At 40.1% G+C, this 14,842-nt stretch overlaps 2 protein-coding genes across 6 annotated transcripts; one reads left to right on the top strand and one right to left on the bottom strand.

Moving 5' to 3' along the window:
• The first annotated feature begins 6 nt into the window (after window positions 1-6).
• Window positions 7-13,243, top strand: LOC125290649 (GTPase IMAP family member 8-like). Of its 5 annotated transcripts, XM_048237237.1 has the most exons (5): window positions 7-762; window positions 9,858-11,023; window positions 11,273-11,371; window positions 12,095-12,229; window positions 12,425-13,243. In XM_048237237.1, the coding sequence occupies exons 3-5, from the start codon at window positions 11,329-11,331 to the stop codon at window positions 13,072-13,074; spliced, it is 828 nt and encodes a 275-aa protein (XP_048093194.1). In that variant the 5' UTR covers window positions 7-762; window positions 9,858-11,023; window positions 11,273-11,328; the 3' UTR covers window positions 13,075-13,243. The 5 variants fall into 5 exon arrangements, with proteins under 5 accessions (XP_048093194.1, XP_048093193.1, XP_048093196.1 ...); XM_048237236.1 differs by having other exon boundaries at window positions 9,858-11,371; XM_048237239.1 differs by having other exon boundaries at window positions 9,858-11,371; window positions 12,068-12,229.
• Window positions 4,301-5,956, bottom strand: LOC125290650 (leucine-rich repeat-containing protein 59-like). The gene is made up of 4 exons (XM_048237242.1): window positions 5,885-5,956; window positions 5,069-5,631; window positions 4,881-4,943; window positions 4,301-4,759 (listed from the first exon to the last, which is right to left on the bottom strand). Exons 2-4 carry the CDS (start codon window positions 5,072-5,074, stop codon window positions 4,373-4,375), a joined length of 456 nt encoding a protein of 151 aa, XP_048093199.1. The 5' UTR covers window positions 5,075-5,631; window positions 5,885-5,956; the 3' UTR covers window positions 4,301-4,372.
• Window positions 13,244-14,842: the final 1,599 nt, after the last annotated feature.

The following is a 14,842-nucleotide window of genomic DNA, read 5'->3' as shown; positions in this document are numbered from 1 at the left end:
GTCACTGTACCTAATAATGCTGTAACAAGTCCTACAGTGGCACCACAGACATCACTTCTGCCGCCAAAGCCAACACAGACACCTGTCACTGTACCTGATGATGCTGTAGCAAGCCCTACAGTGGCACCACAGACATCACTGTTGCCACCCAAGCCATCACAGACACCTGTCACTGTACCTGATGATGCTGTAGCAAGACCTACAGTGGCACCACAGACATCACTTCTGCCGCCAAAGCCAACACTGATACGTATCCCTCTACCTAATGATGCCTTAACAAGCCCTACAGAGGAACCACAGTCATTTCTTTTGCCACCAAGGCAACCGCCACCCAAGCGTCCACCTACTTGCAAGGAGCGTCTGATGATGGAGAGGATCAAGAGTCTAAAGTCACGGGTGGCCAAGCTGAAGGCAGAAGTAAAGGAACTGAAGAAAAGCAGCAAAGTAGATACCATGGAAGCACTTATGAATCAGCTGAAGAAACTCCTACCAGCCCAAACCTTTGCTTTCGTCAGTGCACAAATCCGTGAATCACAGCACAAGTCGAATAATTTCCGGTGGACTGCTCAGGACAAAGAACTATTTTTGCCCCTGCTACGAGCCAGTCCAAAGTGTTACAAGTTACTGTCCAACATTGTTCTTCTGCCAACTGCCCGTACTCTACAGAAGTATGTGCAGTCCACTGGTTTCAAATCTGACCAAAATAGTCTTGCCATGACGAAGCAGACGAAGCAGAAGAAGACCACTAAGCCTATAGATGAGGTTTGTGCCATCATTTTCATCAAGATATCATTATTATCATCAATTGATAAAGCACCAAATCATAACATCAGTCATCTCAAAGCACTTCATAGTAAATTACAGGAATGTATGTGTGTGTGTGTCGCATATCTGTCGAACCGTTCATCCGATTGATTTCAAATTTGGCAGGTGTCTTGCTCAGTGGTGGAATGTAATGAAGTACAAATACTTTGTTACTGTACTTAAGTACATTTTAAACATATCTTTACTTTACTTTAAGTGTAAGTTCAGTGTAAATTGACCCCTAGCCCTGTTGTATAAGCTCACCACATGAAGCCCATCAGAAAAAGAATGAGACAATTTAGGACACGTAGGCCAAGTTATGGATAGGCAGCTTAAAGCAGACCCAAACCAGTAGAATCTATAGTGCATACTTTTGACTTTTACTTCATTACATTTTGCAGCAATTATCTATTCTTCTACTCCACTACATTTCTAAAATACCACCGTTACATTTTATGATCAGTTTTTTTTTTTCTCCGACAAAAGGTCTACCTGACCGGCACACATTTGTCTTACCAGTGGAGTTGGGTTGCTACCAAAGATTCTAGAGCGCTATGTGCCCAGCTCTAAATCTTTGAACCAGCTTGCTGTCGGTGAAATGCACCGAAGATTCACTTAGCCGTGGTCACATGACATTTTGAACCATGTTTCGAAGCAGTGTTTTGAAACACTTGCACTTCAAAAGCTCAACACTGTTTCAAGGATAACATCCTTATCATAGACACCTTTTTCAACATCTCACGCATTGAATAAACATTTCTGTACAATCTGGACCAGCAGAACTGGCATTTTGATCCACTGGATGTGTTTCCCTTGTGCACCTCGTTAAACTTCGGACTCTCGTGTTTTCCTTAATGATCTTTAACTCAACTCACCCTAGTAGATAACCAGAATTACAGTCTCCAGAATTGTAAGTCAGAATGTAAACTGGGCCGCAAATGGTAAGCACAATTATATAAGCCTAAAACTAACTAGCCTACAATATAACATAAAACTAAGTAGCCTATATTATTACCTAAAATTAACTTAATTAAAATGCCACAGCCCATAGGGTTACTGTTGTTTTTATTAGAATATAGATATTAAGAGAATAAATTGTTATGCAAATACTTTTACTTTTAATACTTAAAGTACATTTAAAAGCAGGCACTTCTACTTAAGTAGGGTTGTCATTGTGGTACTTTTACTAGAGTAAATATTTCTCTGGTTATTTGTACTTTTACTTTGCTCCGGGCATGAGTAAGTGCAGTGCCAAGCCTGACGTTGCTTGGAAAAGAAATGCAAAAGATATCATTGAATATATCGGTGAAAGAAGCACACATTGGCTTTTACTCTACTGTAGCCACTCCTCTGTCTGTGTGTTTGGGTGTTATTTGCATATCTGTCGAACCGTTCATCCGATTGATTTCAAACTTGGCAGGTGTCTTGCTACAGACACGAGTAAGTGTAGTGCCGTTGGATAAGAAATGCAAAAGATATTGTTAAATATATCAGTAAAAGAACAACACATTGGCTTCGCTGCTTTGCTGTAGCTTCTCCCCTCTCATAGCTGTCATAGAGCACTGTAGGCTGATTGAAACGAGCGATAATGGTCCCGCATTTAAGGACGTTTCTACATGCAAAGCAGCTACAGACAAGGAGTGGCAGCAAAGCCGTGACGTCACTTATAGGCTATCAGAGACTGTTTTTGCGTCACGCCATTGCAAATTTCATATGATGATTTCATCATTCCACAAAATGGTTTGTTTTCTCTATCTTCAAGTTATTCAATTGGCTAAACATATAGTCTTAACTCAAAGCCTTAGACGTATGTAATTTTGATCAGTTACAGGCAACGACCAACGAGTGGCAGACAGTGTGATTTTACTTATAGGCTACCAAAGATTGTTTTTAAGTCACATGATCATCGTTGTAAATTTAATATGATGATGCATCATTCCACAAAATGGTTTGTCTTCTCTATCATCAACTTATTCAACAGTCACTGCACATTTATTATATTATACTATTCAGTATTTATCATTGAATGCTTAGCTGGAATGATGTTTTTCCCCATCATCCTGTTTTTAAAGCAGGCCTACTGGCATGCAATTGGGCTACAGGTTTTTTACAGGAATCGCATGTTTGAAAGGACACTGCACTAGTAGTAACAATAGTCAATCAACCAATCAAGCCAAACTTTATTTATATAAAGCAATAAAATGCAAGAATTGGTATTTACCCACACTCGTCACTGGGTCATTTGGCATCGTTTTTTCAATGTGCAGGGTTCCATGAAAGTATGGCTCTGCCATGTATGTTGGAAAATTATCCTAAAGTTGTACCCAGTCGAAATGGGTTGATAAACTTTGCAGCCCTTTTGTGTTACTAAGGTTACATATCGTAATACCAGGTGTTCCAGGAGCACATTGGCACTGACAGTCACCATTTCCCCCAACATAATAAATGTAACGACGACAAAATGAGTGTGAAGCAGGTATTTTAAGGAAAGAAAATGACATTCTGTTGTGTTTAATGTAAGGGAAAAAACAATAATTCCCTTTGAAAAAGCACTTGATGACAGTGTCAGTTATCTTACTATTGTCATAATATGTCTGGTTTTATTTATGACATGGTAATTTGGTAGAGCTTATGGCTGATATTTGTTTTTCCAGATCAGTGATTCTATTCTGGAGTCTGTTGATGACCCTGCAGAGGGTTCTTTCACTTCACTGGAACAACTGGAGGTATTGGAGTGTCCTTTTGTACCGGAGGAACTGCAGGGTCCTTTTCCACCGGAGAAACTACTGATGACCCCCCTGAGGATGCCATACTGAAATAGGCCCTTTTCCACCAGATCAACTGTTTCATATTTCTTAACACTGCTGGTGGAAGTCCCCCTTTATCTGTGTCTTCACGTGGCAGGAACTGGGGGCGATCGTAGTTCTTTGAACACCAATCCCAGGGGCGTTTTAGTTCCAGTTTCAGAGAATATACTCACAGAAACCATGAGTGATGTGTGCTTAGTGAGATGACGCCACTGGTTTCAGCAACGTCTGCCTGCCTTTGACCATGATGGAAGTATACTGGTTTACATGGCAGGGTATATGGTTGGCAGCGGGGAGATTCACAGACAGTATAGAGGGATTCTCTGGCTCACTTTGGAGTCCTGAGGAACTCTATGGTCCCCATGAAGCAAGAACAGGACTCTACATGGCCGCTGTATGTGTAATGAAGCACAAAGTCTGACTCGTGGTCATTTGGACTTCCTTATCTTGAGATGTTCACCAGCTGTGTGCCCTAGACACGTTATAATTATGCTGCACTGACCGGAGTGTTCTTAAAGCAAGAGACTCCTCGTGCTCTGGCTAAACTCTGGACACCATCAAAGTGCAGACTAATGAAGGGGGCCAAAGCATAAAATACTTGCAATCATAAATGTAAACCATTTTATTATAATGTCTGTATAGGCCTGTGCTCAATGAAGAATCAAATAAAAAAGCAGGTAGAAGCCAACTGCATTTTGTGTACATTTTTGGTGCAAAGTTCTCTTTGAATTATAACGAAATTAATATAATAACAAATATTATTATGAAATCCTAAGAATTAAGAGGAAGTTAAGAATAGAGTTCCTTTGGGCTGGAACACTTTCAGAAGAAACAACATCTGGGCTGTCTTGTCTCGGCCCTCTCCTCTTTTGCTCTCTTCCTCTCCAGTTTTTCTGCTTCTCCTCCTTCGCTTCCCTCTTTTTCTTTTCCTTCAGCTCGGCCCTGTTTACTTTCTCCAGCTCCTTCCTTGTCTTTTCCTCCAGCTGCCTCCTCTTCTTCAGCTCAGCAGCCCTGATCTTCTCCTCCTTTTTAGCAGCCACAGCCATGAGACGCGCCATCTTCTTCTCCGACTTTGCGGTGATCTTTCCCTGGAGCATCTGGTTCCGAAGGATAATTTGTTCAGCTTCCTGGCTGCTGAGGCTCTGGCACTAAAAAAAAATAAAATCTTTTGGGTTAATTGTGAACTACACTGGGAACCACTGGTAGTGGTAAGATTTAGTATAATCAGTCATGGTTTAATTTTTGTGTGGCAACTATGTGTTAAGGTACCTGGAGGCCATCATTAAGGCACAACTTGGTGTTGCTGACCTCTTGAGCAGGCCCGTCTGACACCTGAGGAAGACAGACACAGCATTTTCTCAGCGTTCAACCATGTTGTGTAGGATAAAAGTACATTTTTTAGAGGATCTATAGACTAGGTTGGATGTGTAGTAGTAGGAAGTAAAAGTGATATTTACTGCCATCCATCCTTGGCCTTTCAGCTCCTTTAGCCACTTTTGCTTAATGACAGCAGCGGTCAGCGCTGTTGATATGGTGCCGTCCACTCTCTCTTGGCCCAGTCTGGCCCACTTCTCAGACTCTACTTTAATGCACTCTGCGATTATTTATTATACTACTATTCTTTCTCCAGGGATACAAAATTCTGTCTATCCATCTGTATCTTCTCAGTCAGCATCCTCTTTTCATCTTCCATTAGAGAGAGGGTTACACGAATCTTCTCATCCTCATCGCGTCTGGAGGCCTCGTTAGCTGCTTCCTTCCTCTCTCTCTCTTTGATTCTCCTCACCCACTACCTTTAATGGTTTGCTCTACTTCTGCCATATCCTCTATTAGCTTCTCAATAGTCATCATCAGGGCACGCTCTTTGAGCTGTGCCTCCTCGGCCATATCAGCAAGATGCTGTTGCAGGTCATCCGTCTGGGCCGGACTCAGGGATGCTCTGAGACCCTGGCTTAGCCGATCCATTGTGGAAATCCTGGGAACTTTGCACAATATCCGCTTGCTCGGTCTGTACAGATTGCTATTAAGAGTCCACAGGTTTTTTTGCATTAGAAGTATCAGAGAAATAATTTACACAGGCAACTGGGCCCTGCTAACTTTAAATGACGAATGAACTTAAATTTAGGCTCAGACATCAAACAACATTTAACTCTGTAGTAGGGTATGTATTTATTAATCAGAGACTATTTTTATTTGTTGCCAACAGTCCACAATAACATACCGTTGTGTAATTAGAGAGATACTTGGAGAATAAGGAATTTGAAAGTGCTTACCTTAGCCTTCTACAGATATTCTAAAATCACTTTTTGGACTGATGAATTGTGCAGTAGGCTACCCAAGTCGCACGCTCTCAGAGTGAGTGAAAATTAAGTAGTTTGCCTGGCTAATGGAATGGACTACGTAACAATCGTTATTAGTTGCTGGAAAACTGTTCTTTACTTAGAACACTTAGCTGTCTTTTTTTTTTTAGCGTAGCCTACAGGCCTAGGCCTAATTAATGTGCAATAAGCAGAATTTAGGCTGAGCAGAATGTGCAATGAGCAGAATTGAGGCTTTAGCCTTATACTGACAAACCATTTTGTGGAATGATGCATCATCGTTTGAAATTTTGCATCGATGTGACTCAATACTTGACAGGCTGCTCTGTCTGCCACGTCTCTAACTGATCGAAATGACATGCCTAGCTTTGATGTAAGGCTATATGTTTAGCCTATTGAATAACGACATAGAAGCCAACCCATTTTGTAGAAAGATGCATCATCATATGAGATTGCATAGTAAACAGTCTTTGCTAGCATAAGTGATGTCCTTCTGTCTGCCACTCGTCCAGCTGTGTGGCATATGTCTTCTGAAACATCACTTATTTCAGTTTGGGACCTTGTAGTCAGAATTGTCCTATGTGTATTCAAAGTTTCAAGTCCAAAGTAGCCTTCCAAGCGTCACTTTATTGCGCATACTTTTTATGTAGGAAATTAGCCTACATAAAAGTGGGCTTTTTCCTATATTTCCCATAGGCCTATGTTTGTTGGTGCGTTGTTGCAAAATACACGGTCTTTATTGTTGAGGTCAGACATGATAATCATCCAAACATTTTGCATCTTAACCCTTGAGTGCTGTCAACATTCCGCTTATCTTCTGCTGGTCATGCGCTGTGCTGTGTGAGATGGGTGGCTACTTTAGAGCAAAGAAAGCCAACATGCTTCTTTTACCGACATATTTAATGATATATTTTGCATAACCTCTCCAATTAGAGAAACTTTCAGAGACAACTGAATCACTATTCTGAGCATCACTTTTCTTCTTTGTAGGCTACTATGTCAAAATAAACCTTTGTGTTTGCTTTCTAATAAAGAATTTTCATTTTCACGACATCCACTTCCCAAGTCGTGAAGTAGCCAAAATAGTTCAAGTATTTTTTTATTTTTTTTTAACCCCATCGGTCACAATTGTGACCGAAAAAAAAAAAAAAAAGTTATAAGCCTCTAAAACTGTAACTGGGGAATATCCCAATACTCCTTCAGTAAATATTGAAACAATAGAGTGTTTCAATGAAATGTGTGCAGTGTCAAATGTTTTGAGTAAATTGTCACATGACCAGAGCTGTTTACTTCCTGGTTGCACCTTGAGAAGAGGATGACGGCCTCACAGCTCCCAAATAAAAGGTTTTTTAAAGTATGTTAAAATAAACATAGGACTAATATTTTTTGTACACATGGTCTTTAAGGTGTCTAGTTATGATATATACATTTATAATTATTCAAATGTCTTTGGTGTGTTTGCAGAATGAGTAAACATGTTAACGGTCACAATAGTGACCGGTGGGATAGAATGTTGTATCTAGATGCACACTTCTACACCTACAAACACACAGACATACACATACTCATACATACACACATACAGAGACATACACATACACACACTCACACACAGATACACACACACACATACATACTCACACACATATACACACACACACACACACACACACACACACACACAGAGACATACACTCACACACATACACATATTCACACACACAGACACACACACTCACACACATACACAGACATACACACACACACATATTCACACACACAGACATACACACACACTCACATACACACACACACACACACACACAGATACACACACACACATGCACACAGACATACACACTCACACACATACACACACACACACACACACACAAAAATACACACACACACACACACACACACAGATATACACACTCACACATACACAGATATACACACTCACACAGACATACACACTCACACACACAGATATACACACTCACACACACACACAGATACACACTCACACACACACATAAACACACACACACACACACACACAGATATACACACTCAGACACACACACAGACATACACTCTCACACAGACACACACACACAGACATACACACTCAAGGGGACTTTACATTGCACGCGACATGCACTTTGCCTGCTGCTCTGCACACCCACCTACAGATACACACACACACACACACATACATACATATATATGTGTGTGTGTGTGTGTATGTGTGAGTGTGTATGTCTGAGTGTGTATATCTGTGTGTGTGAGTGTATATCTGTCTGTGTGTGTGTGTGTATTTGTGTGTGTGTGAGTGTGTATCTGTGTGTGTGAGTGTGTATATCTGTGTGTGTGTGAGAGTGTGTATTTCTGTGTGTTGTTTATTTACCAGGAGCTTCGGCTCGTTAAAATAGAACCCTGAATGTGTATGTCTGTGCGTGCGTGTGTGTCTGCATGTAGTTGTGAGAGTTAGTGTATATGGTCTGTGTGTGTATCTGCATGGGGCATGGGGTGTGAGAGTTAGTAATATATATATATATATATATATATATATATATATATATATATATATACACATATACACACATTACACACACATATATATATACGCACACACACAAGAGAGTTAGTAATATATATATATATACGCACACAAACAATATGCACACTAACTCTCACACCCCATGCAGATACACTCACACAGACCATATACACTAACTCTACATGCAGACACACACGCACGCACAGACATACACATTCAGGGTTCTATTTTAACGAGCCGAAGCTCCTGGTAAATAAACAATGTTTACATATTTTTCATATTTATTATTGCCATTGGTCTCAGTGTTCATATCAGTTTGAAAAGTCCTGTCAGAATACCTTATTTTAACAAAAAAGCAATTTGAGCAACCTTTAACTGAGTATACGCATATTATCCCACCAATTGTGACCGGTAATAAAACTCACTTTTTCATCTACTTTTATACATTTTTTTAAAAAAATAATTATTGATTACTTCAAAGGGTTGCTAATAACACATGATTTGCATATTTGCATGTCTGGGAAAAATTTGGGCTTAAATGGGTTAAGCCTATGTGGATTAGTAGAGGCAACAGGTCACAATTGGCTCCATTCAACTGTGCTTGTGGTTCAGCTTCAGTTGGAGTCAAATCCACCATATAAGTTAATGTGGTTTGAAATGTTTGCTCTATTTCAATCTTTTTCTATTATTATTATTAGGCCTATATTTTATTTAGTTCAAATACATTATTATTATTTTAATAACAATAATAATAATAATTATTATTATTATTACATTGTTTTATTGTTAATTTGTTTGATTATTTTTTATTATTATTATTCTTTTATTTTATTTTACTTGTTGGTTGTATGTTTTGTCTTATTTGATTTCTTTTTTATTTTGTTTGTAAGACCATGTTGCAATAGTGATACTGCACTATAAACAATAAATTGATTAATTGACTGATTTAACTGAAACATAGACAAATATAAATATTAAGTTCATGGGTATTGCATAAATCCCGTGGCTTGAAAGAACATTGATTCATCTGCTATTGTTTTTATTAAATATACAGATTGTCAAACAGGCTGTGCCATAGACTAATTGTCATCACTGTCTTTATCATGATAGATAGGCCTATATCAGCCATTGCACATCAACTCACCAGCTCATCAGCTGAGCATAACAAGGGCCAATAGCTTCTGAAAAACACTCAAATCTGGAATCAAATAACCACCATCCTGTAAAATGTACTTTAATATCATTTCATTTTAGATTATTTGTTTTAAATCAGCATTTTATAATATTTTGTGCAAGTAACTCAAATTTGTGGACATGTCAGCGAGATCTTATCGGTTGATGAACTTGTTGTTTTGTTCACCACAGTCAGTCGGGACGGAAGATGTGTCCCATCACCCCACCTGACCTCTCTCACCTGGGTGGATTCGGCCGTGCGGAGACTCTTCCCACACACAGGACACTCCTTACAACCAGTGCTACCTCAGTGCCACCTCTGATAAAGTTGGACATGCTTTGTAACCATAACAAGACAAAACACAAGACAATGTATATGTCACGATCCTGCCCTGGATCTCTAGATCCAGGTTCATGTTTGTTTCTTGTGTATTATGTATTATGTGCCCTGTAGTGGTTTGTCTTTGTATTTTGCCATGTTTTCTGTTCCTTGTCACTTCCTGTGTCATGTACCATGTATTCCTTTGTTTACCCTGGTCATGTGCTTTTGTTCCTTGTCTCTGCCCCTCCCCTGAGCCATGTTCCCTAATTATTGCCTTGATTGCTTTCCACCTGTGCCTTGTCAGTCCTGTTAAGTGTGTATTTAAACCCTGTCTTGTGTGTGCTTTGCTTTGCTAGATTATTTCGTCTCTTGTCAGGTTTGTGCATGTTCTCGTCCAGTTTGCTATTGTCGGTCTAAGACTTCATGTTCTTGTTAAGTCTTCTGAAGAGTTTTTGTGTGAAAGAAGACCCATTAAAATATAGTTTGAATCCACTTCGGTTCCTCTGAGTCTGCGTTTGGGTCCAATCTGCAATCCTGGTCTGCTGGCCGTGACAGTATACATTGTATCCTCCATTTGTATATACAAAAGTGTCCTCCATTTCACATTCACAATGGCTTTGTGCACTATTGGCACCAGATCAGCTTCATGAGATCACCTATGCTTGCCATTTAACAGGATACAGAGCTTTTTGTTGGTCAGTGTTCTCCTCTTTACATTAGACCCTGATCAGCGGCCCCACTATGTTTAGGGTATGGTATCAGCAAATACTCATTTCATCCATCATTTCTAAATTAATTCATTACAGTAACTTTTAAATCATCTTTACTAGTGTGGTATTTAAAGTGTGGTAGATTTTCAAGTGTCGGTGTAAAAGTAAAAGTTTTTTTTAAATGCAGAAACGAAGCAATTGTATCATGAACGCAGCGCCTTTTTTAATAATTAACTTTAAGCGAACCATGAACTTAGGAGTGGTATGCTGAAATCGTCATTCATTACTGCATGTGATACCTGAGGTATGAACATACAAGGTACATGGTGTGTTGATTGCACATTTTAAATCAATGTATGGTTACAGAACACTTTCTTCTAGATGCATTCTTTATGCAGTATATTTATATTTATGGCAGTGGTTTAATTAATGTAACAGTATTAAGACAAACAATCTTTGTCAGTTTACAGTTTAAAGTTGTTTTGCTATTTTCTATTCCAGGTGTCAAACGCCAGATGTGTTTCCAGCCCAGGTCACATCCAGTAATGATTATTTCTGTTTTTCTTCTATTTCAGAGAACTCTTAAGAATTTGAATCCCAAAAGTGGAAGATTAGTACTGTGTCTGACCTCATGTTTCATCTGAAACATGTCTCTGAACCTCGCTTAACAGAAGGTGAATAATACTGTTACTTTCAATAAATGAACAGTATAGCTGCATACTACTCTCGTTGCATGATTTACTGACTGACAAGGGCAACCAGGATATCTCACTGACTCCTGCATTTGATGTTCTGTTTGTTCTTGAATCATGACATATGCAAAATGCAAGTATGCATCATATGCTCTCTGTCTTTCCAAATTTGAGGGCCAATATTTTTCTTGCCTCAACACATTCACAGTAGTAGACATAATGATAGGTAGTTTATCAATCAGCTGTTATTGTATAACAATTCTCAGTTTTTGTTTTAGAACAGGGGTGAAACTTTTGACAGAAATGTTGAACAGCTAATACAAAATATGATTTGTTTCATTCCTGGGGTGTAAACTATAACTTAGACATATAATTGCGTGTGACACATTGCCCCTATAATAACAAAGACATAAAGTGTGATGGCACATTGCTTTGAAGTTATCATATACAGTATGTCAGAAATATCATTTGTGCTGTAATGATGAGTCATGCTTTATGGTGACACGATCACCTATGTGCCACAGAATGTGGATTTTGTCCACTTAGGTGTTTTGGTATGTTACTGCGTGATGTTGGCCTACATGAAATGGGAGGACAAAGAAAACATTTTATTAAAGAGTCTGGTTAATGCAGTGTTTATCAGTGTTTTGCTTAAGTCCCAAATTCATTTTTTCATAGAGATTTATTCCTGATTTCTGGTGGCAGTAAACCATAGCAGTCACTTTGACTTCGACTGTGTTTTGACTGAACTGATGGATAAGAAGAAGGAAGAAGAGAGAAGAGCAGAGGAGAGGAAGATGAAGGTGCAGAAGCAAAGAGAGATTATCCGATCATCAGCAGGTGAGAGACATTTTCATATAGCTCTATCCTATATCCTGCTCTGTTTCTCTCGCCCTGTTTAACAGATACATACACATACATACGCACAAAATAGTTAATTTGTCAGTATTTATTCTATTAGTGGTGCAGTAAAGCTATAAGCAGGTGCATTAATATGTAGTTTATCTGACGGAATGGCATGATTTTTCTTTCCAGGTGGCGTTCCACATATTTCAGATATGAGGATTGTATTGCTGGGAAGCAGAGGTCAAGGGAAGAGCGCATCAGGAAACACTATCCTGGGCAAAGCAAAGTTCAACACCTCCGCATTAACAGCTGAGTGTGTGAAGAGAGAAGAAGACACTGCAGGGAGACACATCACTGTAGTGGAGGCACCAGGATGGCGGGAGAGCCATCCATTAGAGGCGACTCCTGAACGTGTTAAACGAGGGATTGTCCTCAGTGTGTCTCTCTGTCCCCCAGGACCCCATGCTCTACTACTGGTCATTGATATGAGGTCATCCTGCTCATTCACAGAGACGCACAGAAGAGTGGTGGAGGAACATCTGGAGTTGCTGGGTGACAGAGTCTGGAGTCACACTATAGTGCTGTTCACTTTTGGGGACTGGCTGGATGCCAGAGAGGTAACGATTGAAGAGCTAATCGAGAGTGGAGGGGAGGCTCTGCAGTGGGTTGTAGAGAAATGTGGGAACAGGTATCAGGTTGTAGAGAATTACCAGCTTTACAGTTATGGTGACCCAGTGGCAGAGCTGCTGGAGAAGATAGAAGAGATGGTGGTAGGAAACAGTGGCAATCACTTTGACTTGAACAAACGAGAAGAGAAGGAGCAATCTACATCATTTTAGTCCAGATGGATAAATTAGATCTAGACTAAAATGATCCTTGAGAAGAAAGACTCTTGTTATATGATATATGTGATTGATACATTGTGGTTGAGTATTGATTGGACTCTAAAGGGACTGTATGAAAATCATTGTTAAAACCAAATGATAAAGCACACCTAATGCAACAATATTACAATTTAGTTCAATTCAAGAACCAGGGATGTTTACATATCTTTAAATGAATTACATGTGTACTTAAAACACCTCCTAAATGTAGCTTAAATAATATTGAAATAGTGTTTTTTTTTTTAGATTACATGCTACCTATATGTAATGTAAAAGCTAGGTTATATTGTTTTTTGCAGTTATCACACACTTTAAAAGTACAATTTATAACATTGTAACATTGCATTACGTGACATGGAGTATTGTGGGGATCTACACAGACAGGCGCACACAACATAGCTGCATCACATCCACACAACACCCAGTTCACATTGATGTCTTCAGACTGTTGTCTTCACACTGATGTCTTGGGGATGTCTGTTGTCACATGGTACTAGGAGGAGCTAAAAAAAAGGTGATAGTCCCGGACAACTTCCTCCTTCGAACTTCCAGTCTACAGCGCGGCGCACACCGGAGCTGACATGAGTGCTTTGTCACTTGTGGCGCCCAAACTCCTGCGATTTTAACTTCACTGGATGAGCAGGATTTGATGGATCGGTGCTGATAAAATAGAACCCTGAATCGTAACCCCCAGAGGTTAAAACCGAATAAATAAACCACATTCATGTATATAGCCAGGGTTTGCCATTTAAAACTCCTGCGCTGATGTGTGTTGCAAAGTGAAAGCGCACTCATTTCGGCTCCGGTGTCCACAGCCCTTGAAAGCAGGGTGCGCCAATACGCCCGTTTACGTCGGTCTTACATCTGACGTTCCACTTGTACAGAACAACCTTCTTGGAACACTCAGGGCTACGTACGCCGGCGCCGGCATGAGTGCGTTGCACTTCGCGCCCGATATTTCTATATTATATTCCATTGTTCTCAATAGAACTCCGCACAGTAGCATCGCACTCTGCCACAGCCGCCGAGTCAATTACGATTCAGTTCTATTTTGTCTGAGCCGCTCCATAAAGTCCATTGTTCATTCAGGGTTTGCCAGTTAAAAACTTCGGCCATGACGTGCGTGGCAAGTGACCGGCGCACTCATGTCGGCACAGGTGTCCACAGCGCTTCAAATAGGGCGAAGTGGAATTGGCGTGGTCTGCTAGTGTGGCGCTCCACTATTTCATTCACTGTTCACTCTCCTCCTCTTAGTCTGCAGCCACATCCCTCTCGCTGGAGTTGACAGGTGTGTGCTGAGTATATGGCAACACCTCGGCTGTGACCTGATCAGCTCCTCTCCGAGATGTTAAGATGGAGTGAATGAACAATATTTCTGTATACATGCCCCACAGTGCAACTGCAGATGTGGCGATTGCATGCATTTGCCCAATAATTAAAGTCCACCCTTTCCGTAATGACATCCATTGCTGAAGTTTCGGGATTGGTAGCTGTTAAAGTGTTGTGCCATTGTGGCTCAATTCCGATTATTTATCATTGCGCCGTGGGTCTGAGACAATAATTTTTTTGATCGTCGTAAGCCACGCCACTAATATGTAGTTTATATTTCTACATGTTTTCGCAAGGGAAATATAATGTGCGCCTTTTTTATTGTCGTCACAGCGCCGTTGTAGGCAATAGGTTATGGGCGCGCAAACGTCTCAAATGGCGCAGCGCGGTGTAG

Source organism: Alosa alosa, unplaced genomic scaffold (assembly GCF_017589495.1).
Source record: "Alosa alosa isolate M-15738 ecotype Scorff River unplaced genomic scaffold, AALO_Geno_1.1 AALO_1.0_unplaced_75, whole genome shotgun sequence".
In the NCBI taxonomy this organism is placed as follows: domain Eukaryota; kingdom Metazoa; phylum Chordata; class Actinopteri; order Clupeiformes; family Clupeidae; genus Alosa; species Alosa alosa.
This window is presented reverse-complemented; position numbering and strand designations above follow the sequence as displayed.

What these genes read in the sequence shown, in the direction of transcription:
- LOC125290650 (XM_048237242.1), bottom strand. An exon ending in GCCTTAATGATGGCCTCCAG is followed by an intron (nt 4,760 to 4,880) that starts GTACCTTAACAC and finishes ATTTTTTTTTAG; the next exon opens with TGCCAGAGCCTCAGCAGCCA.
- LOC125290649 (XM_048237237.1), top strand. Translation starts at nt 11,329, where the DNA reads ATGTTTCATCTGAAACATGTCTCTGAACCTCGCTTAACAGAAG. An exon ending in TGAACCTCGCTTAACAGAAG is followed by an intron (nt 11,372 to 12,094) that starts GTGAATAATACT and finishes TTCTGGTGGCAG; the next exon opens with TAAACCATAGCAGTCACTTT. An exon ending in GATTATCCGATCATCAGCAG is followed by an intron (nt 12,230 to 12,424) that starts GTGAGAGACATT and finishes TTTTCTTTCCAG; the next exon opens with GTGGCGTTCCACATATTTCA.